The sequence below is a fragment of the Gastrolobium bilobum genome, unplaced genomic scaffold, assembly GCF_033153095.1.
Source record: "Gastrolobium bilobum isolate Gb01-03AN ecotype WA unplaced genomic scaffold, APGP_CSIRO_Gbil_v1 utg10696, whole genome shotgun sequence".
NCBI lineage: Eukaryota > Viridiplantae > Streptophyta > Magnoliopsida > Fabales > Fabaceae > Gastrolobium > Gastrolobium bilobum.
This window is the reverse complement of record NW_026899284.1, coordinates 364,474-371,842: the sequence shown is the minus strand read 5'-3', so window position 1 is coordinate 371,842 and position 7,369 is coordinate 364,474. Positions and strand designations below refer to the sequence as shown.

At 38.3% G+C, this 7,369-nt stretch overlaps 1 protein-coding gene across 1 annotated transcript; it reads left to right on the top strand.

Annotated features, from left to right (window-relative positions):
• Positions 1-3,066: 3,066 nt before the first annotated feature.
• Positions 3,067-7,146, top strand: LOC133289167 (putative disease resistance protein RGA3). The gene is made up of 2 exons (XM_061487039.1): positions 3,067-6,314; positions 7,115-7,146. Exon 1 carries the CDS (start codon positions 3,067-3,069, stop codon positions 6,268-6,270), a length of 3,204 nt encoding a protein of 1,067 aa, XP_061343023.1. The 3' UTR covers positions 6,271-6,314; positions 7,115-7,146.
• Positions 7,147-7,369: the final 223 nt, after the last annotated feature.

Sequence of the window (7,369 nt, the reverse complement as noted above, 5' to 3'; positions counted from 1 at the left end):
TAAGTATGTATTATCAAAATAAGAAATTGCCTTTTTTTAAAAAAAAGTTCTAATGCTATTGGGTTAAAATATTATAATATTTTATTTTAAAATTTGTCAAAGTCATACAACTTGTAAGTGAGATGTTTAACACCTCAAGTGATCAAATGATAAACCACCTAAACCATAGTGAGTGAAAGTGAAGTTATCCCTAGAATAGAATAAATTTGTATCATGCAATTATACAACCAAGTAATTGCATGATATGTACTTTTAATTACAACAAATTTAATATTACTTTAAATAGTTTATTAAGAAAATGTAATAATTAAAATATTTCAAAAGCACATATGTTCATAACATACTTTCTTTCTTTCCTTTTATTCTCTAGTAAATCCATATGCAATGACCATATTCAAAAGATCACATACCATCAGGATATGACCACGAGTGTCATTCCAGACGACTAGGGGAGAAACTGGGCCGGGTCGGCCTACATCAGGCCAGATCTGACCTAGTATATTTTGTATAAAAAGGACGTAGCCCACTTTCAAAAGGCCGAGCCTATAAGCCCACATGCCAGCCTATATTGTACTATTTATTTTAAATAAATAAAATAGAGTAAGTATGTCTTGAAGAAAAAACAAAAGATATAAATTTAATCAATTGCAATTATTTATAACTTAATTATATTCGATTATATTTTAATAGAAATCTTATTTTATTTCTTATATAGGAGGAACCAACATCTCAACATGTTAGATTGTATATATGAATATATTAAAAGATTTTTGGGAGAGTTATCCTTACTACAAGCATCATGATTTGTTTGTTAGATTCATGTAGTTATTTTAATTTACATAGTAGGGATTTGTTTATTGGATCTGATGAAATATATGTTATTTAGTTTGAGCATTTTGCTTTCGAAAATGACTTAAGTGCATATTTATGAGTTTTGTTATGATTCATGATTCTGTTTGGACGTTGAAATTATGATTTTTGGTGTAGCAACTAAATTTGAGTACTTTGTAAAGTTGATTCATGGTTCTGCTTGGAAGTTAAAAATTAACAAGCTAACGGGCCAAGTCAGGCCATTTGTTTTTTTATAAACGGGCCAAACCAGGCTAACAGTTAGACTCATACTAGGCTTGGGCCAGGCCAAATTGAAATTTTTTGACGTAGGCTTGGGCTTTTCGGGGCAAAGCATGGCCCAGCCCAGCCCACTTTCACCCCTACAGACGACGTATCAAATCGGACAGAGTTCTGTTTCTTTCTCGGATAAACGAAGATATAATCTCACTCTCATAATGTCCGGGATAAGCACATGCATAATCATTTATCAGATATATATCACACTTATCTCTCTCAATCACTCTCCACCTCTACCATCACCACCACCACCACCACCATCATCTTCCCAACACAACTGGCGCCACCATTGTCACTACCGCCATCATACCAATAGGGCCGTCGTCACCACCACCACCACCACCATGCCATTGCTATCATTGGTTTCGCCACCAACCACCATACCCACCATAATTGTCGTAGCAACTGTCGTCACCTCCACCACTAAAATCATATGATCTGATGCAATTAAATCCAATTCAATTTTTTTAAACCCCAATCCAATTAAATCCAATTCAATTTTTTTAAACCCTGATCCAATCAAATCCAATGTGATTCAATTAAATCTATTCAATTTTTTTTAATATAAATATACTTTGGGATCAATGAAGTCACTTTCCATTTACATATTTTATAACATACTCTTTCTATTTCGGTTTTCAAAAAGTGTCTCGTAAGTAAAAAATAATGTATTTCATTTTTTAATGATTTTGGATGCAAATTGAATTCCGTCAAAAAATTCAAAAATATTATTTCTTTTTTGATTTATTTATTTTAATAGTTGTCAACAAAATATACATTCAAATATATTTTCTTTTTCATTTATTTTTTCAAAAGTTTTCGACGAAATTCATTTTCCGTTGAAAACTTACAAATATATTTTCTTTTTTATATTTTTTTTTCACAAAATTTCGACGAAATTCATTTTTCGTCGAAAACTATCAAAAAATTTTACGGAAATCAAATTCTGTGGAAAATTCTGTCAGTAATTTCAACGAAATTTTTTCCGTCAAAAAATTTCGTCGAAAATAAAGACTTTTCTAGTAGTGTTGACAAATCTTTTTTTACAAACTTATAAACTACATTATATCTAAGCAGTAATCAGTGTTATTAAAATCGGACCGACCCGACCTGACCCGGTTTAAGCAACGGACTGGCCATGCATCAGAACCGGTGCGATCCGGTCTGACTCGACCGGTTTTCATAAAAACCGGTGACCCGGTCGATTAACCGGCGACTCGGCCCAGTCCAAAAAAAATAAAAAAATTCCAAAACTTTTTTTTTTCAAAAAAAATCATAATGGACATATTTGAATATTTTTTTGCTTATTGACTTATATAAGTTATGTACCTACAACACTAATATTATCTCAATTAAGTATTATGCAGAAAATTTTGAATTAATTTATAGTTAGAGACGTCGTTTTCTGAACCTAAAGCCCCATATCACGATCATTATATTTTTGTTTGATATTTTATTGGACAATAATGTGTGATTTATTATTTTTATATTAAAATATTTGAAACTTTTATCATTGTTTTTAGATATTTGAGTATGTTTATAATTTTTTAATATAAATTATAAAATTGCAAATAATTACCGGGTCATGCGGTTGAATCAGTGATCCACTGATTGAACCAGTAATCCAATGACTCAGTACCTCGATCGGGTTAATAACCGGACCAGTTGTAATAACATTGAGTAATACTCTACTCAAAAAGTATATTATCAATAAGATATATTATAATTTATAAATATAACATTCTAGGAAATTGAATGTCCTGCACGATTAGGACAGCTGGAGCAACGCTTTACCTAACCCCGTGGTTATAAGAAACAAAGTCCAACTGAAGGTGCATACACCGCTGTCTCGATCTTGTGTTGGTTATAGAATCACAATTAAGAACTTGTGCTTTCTACCATTCCTCCATTTGTTCCACCCACCCATCCGCTAAATCAATGGATGTAGCTATTCTAGGCGATATCATTGGTGAAATCCTCGACGGAATACCCTCCCTCAAAACAACATGCTCACGTATTGGGCTGTTGTCAAAAGACATTGATCAACTCGAAAAGCTTCTTAAAGAGATCAAAGACGAGTTCCCAAGAGAGTGGCAGTACCACGCCCCAGGTGATGATCTGCTTTCGCTGCAAAAGGAGCTTAAGCCTGCGGTCAACGATTTGACCGATTTGGTGGAGGAACTCTCCGCCGCTGACTTGCGTCGGGAGAGTGACCCTGACCCATCCCTTTTTTGGAGATTTCTCTACGTGGTGATGGATTACTCGATTGTCTTCATATCGAGCCCTACTCGGAATCGACTCAGACTCGCTCACAAAATCAAGAAAGTCATAGAGGATCTCCAAGACGTTCCGAGCAAGGTGAAAGGTTTGCTCCCATCTGAAGAAGCATGGAAGAAGGGGAGAAAGCTGGACCCTGGATTTGATTTAGAAGTGGTTGGGAGAGAAAAGGAAAAGAAGGAAATCATAGATCAACTTATCTTGCTCCGGACCAAAACTTCTGTTCCTGCAGTTACCATTGTGGGGGTCGCAGGAATAGGGAAGACAAAACTTGCACGGTTCGTCTGCGAGGATGAGGAAGTCAAAGTTCTCTTTGGCTTTCCGATTTGGGTTCCTGGTATCCGCGACACTTTTGATGTGAAATCCATTGTAAGATTTGTCATTGAATCAGCTGCAGCAAGAGCAGAAGCAGACAAGAAATTCTTCATAATTCTGGATTATGATTTGAGAGTTGAGATTCGTGATGAAGATCTCACGGCGTTGAAGCGCAACTTAGAGGAGGCTGCAGGTCTATCTGTTGGGGCTTTACTGATAACAACACGTAGCAGTAGTCTTGTTGCCAGGAATATTGGTTCTAGCTCGTTTAAGCCATATGCTTTGCAGGGGCTTGATGAAGACGAATCTTGGAATTTGTTTAAGGCAACTTGGAATATTGCTGCTAGCTCGGTTGAGCCTCTTGCTTTGCAAGGGCTTAATTTGGAGGATTCGAGTATCATGCGAGATATCAGAACAAAGATTGTGGTGCAGTGTGGAGGAGTCCCTCTCGCGATAATAACCATGGCAAGGTTGCTTCACTCTCGTCGTTCCCAATTTGAAGAAGAAATTAAAGCAGAAAAAGTAGATGAATTGACGAAGGAGTTTCAACAAGAGCTAGCGTATTCGTACTATTGCTTCACACATCGTCACAAACTGTGTTTTGCTTATTGTTCCTTGTTTCCTAAAGATTATGTTATTGACCCTGAGACATTAATTCATCTCTGGATGGGGGAAGGATTTCTCAGCAGTCCCTCGATTCCAAACCCAGAAGAAACTGGTCGTGGGTATTTCCGCGATTTCCTTGAGAGGTCTATTTTCCAAGACTTGAAAACAGACGAGTTTAATGTTGTGAGAAGCTGCAGAATGCACCCACTAATGCATGACATAGCAAGGTTCGTCACCGATCTGTCCGATCAGAAGGAGAACATTACCGTGGATCCAGAAGGGCAACAAGTTCACGACGGAGTCCTGCGAGCCTCATTTGATTTCAGCTTAGACGTTTCGGGCGGAATTCCAGCTTCCCTTTTTGACGAGGCAAAGAAACTGAGGACCATTCTATTGGTAGCCAAGACACAGACGCGACTACCACAGGAGTTGAAGATGAGCACGTCAACTTGTGAAAAGATCTTCGACAGCTTTAAGAGCCTGCGTATGTTGGATCTCCATGACTTGGGACTCAAGAAAGTGCCCAACTCTATTGGGGAGCTGAAGAACTTAAGGTATCTAAATCTGTCCCTGAATAACATGGAGAAGCTCCCCGGTTCTATTACCCAGCTTTCCCTCTTGCAGACGTTGAAACTGTCTCAGTGTCACCTGCTCAAAGAATTGCCAAAGAACTTTGAGGATCTAATTAGCCTCAGGCATCTTGACATAGAGGGATGTCTGGGTCTCACTCACATGCCTGCCAAAATAGACAAGCTGAGTTCTCTACAGACATTGTCACTTTTTGTGGCTAGCAAGAGCTACCCCATGGGAGGCCTTGGGGAACTCACGAGTCTCAACAACTTGAGGGGGAACTTGGAAATTTGGCATCTTGAGCGACTGAAATCCCCTGCATCGCAAGAACGGTATTTGAAAGGGAAACAACACCTTCAGCACCTGACATTAAGATGGAATCACGAGGATGAGCAGGCTAAAGGCACAGACAAGGATTCACTGGCATGTCTTGAGCCACATGAAAATCTCACAGTGCTATTTGTTGTGGGTTACAATGGTCCCACTTTTTCTGATTGGCTCTCTTCCATTCAACACCTTGTTAAGTTCAGCTTGAACGACTGTCCCCAGTGCCAATTTCTCCCACCACTGGATCAGCTCCCATTCCTCAGGGTTCTCGAACTTCGGAGGTTGGACAATCTGGATTTCATTGCTGAAAACTCTGACAATACCAGTGGTGATAATGAAGGCTCCTCTTCATCTATTTCCAATAAATGTAAACCATTCTTTCCATCCTTGAAGGAACTTATAATCTCGGATTGCCCTAAACTCAGAAGTTGGTGGAGAGAGGAGAAAAGGGAAGAAGATAGACAATCCTTTGCCTGCATTTCCAAACTAAATATCCAAAGCTGCCCTAAGCTAGATTGCATTCCCCGTTATCCTCATCTCGATGAAGAGCTGGTCCTGGTGAATTCCAGCGTAAGATCAACGTGGGACACAGCGCGTGCTAAAACTTCGGAAGCCTCTGTTCCCTTCTCCAAATTGAAGTCCATGCAAATTGCGCGTATTGAACAATTCCCACAAGATAGTTGGCTTGAAAACTTCACTTCCCTTGAGAACCTTCACATTCGAGAGTGTTCTCACTTAAAGTCTCTACCCCAAGGTTTCCAGAGTCTGAGTTCGCTCCAGCATCTCACAATTGAGAGATGTCCAGCGTTAACTTCTCTGCCCGAGAGCATAGGCAACCTCAAATCACTTGATAGACTGGTGATTTCTGAATGCAACGATTTGACTTCACTTCCCAAAGAAATGGAAAATCTCAAATCTCTGAATACCTTGATCATTTTGGACTGCGCCTACCTATTGCCAAGGTGTCAGCCGAAAACCGGCGATGATTGGCCACAAATTTCTCATATACCACATATCCAGGTGAAGGTAACTTCTCAAGACTTCTAGGACTTGAGAAATCAAGCGAAGACTGGTTCAGCTTGTTCTTGCGGGTAATTTCTTATCTAATACCTTCTTGTATGTAGCTGTACTATTATTTACTTTTGGTACTTAATTATACTGGTACTATTATTTACTTTTGGTACTTAATTATACAGCATTATCACGTTATCTGTGTCATGGACCAGTTAAAATGATCCCAACTTTCTTTTCTCACTAAATGAAATGCACTGAGCATCTCACTAGTCTACCACTCTCTTTCAACTTTCATCCACTGTACATAACGGGAGAGTGACCAAAATGTCACGCTTTGACAAAAAAATTACCAGAATGTCACGCGAACAGTAAAATTTCCCAAACTGTCACGCGGCATAATTCGCTACACAGTGTAGCGAATTATGTATGCAAGTAATTCGCTACACAGTGTAGCGAAATATGCCACGTCAGAACACACAGAACCAAAAATGCCACATGTCAAATTTTGCAAAATTCGCTACATAGGGTAGCGAATTTTGCAAAATTTGACATGTGGCATTTTTGGTTCTGACGTGGCATATTTCGCTACACTGTGTAGCGAATTACTTGCATACATAATTCGCTACACTGTGTAACGAATTATGCCGCGTGATATTTTGGAAAAATTTACTGTTGGCAATTTTTTTGACCAAACGTGACAAAATGGTCACTCTCCTATACATAACCACCTATTAAATATTACATCGTACCATTAAGTCATCGATCCCAAAATCGTCAATTATGTGCACAACCTCGTCATCAATTATGTGCACAACCTTAATTGCTAGTGCACTTCAGCTAGACATTGATGTTCATCCCTAAACAATATGATTTTCAGGTTTTTTTAAGGAGGGAGAAGATGATGGATGCACTCAAGCTGAACTCATTGGATCGTCCGCTGATAATCCTATTATTGGAAGGAAAAAGCAATTCCAGAGAAATCAAGATTTTTTTCTTTTTTGCTTTGGCTTTTTCTTTGTCTATTTTTTGGGCCTACTTTCGCTCATGTTTGGAATTTGTTTATGAAGAATAATGAACTGTTGTTGTGACTTGTATTAGTATCAAGGACAAATTACAATTTGGTACTTGACAG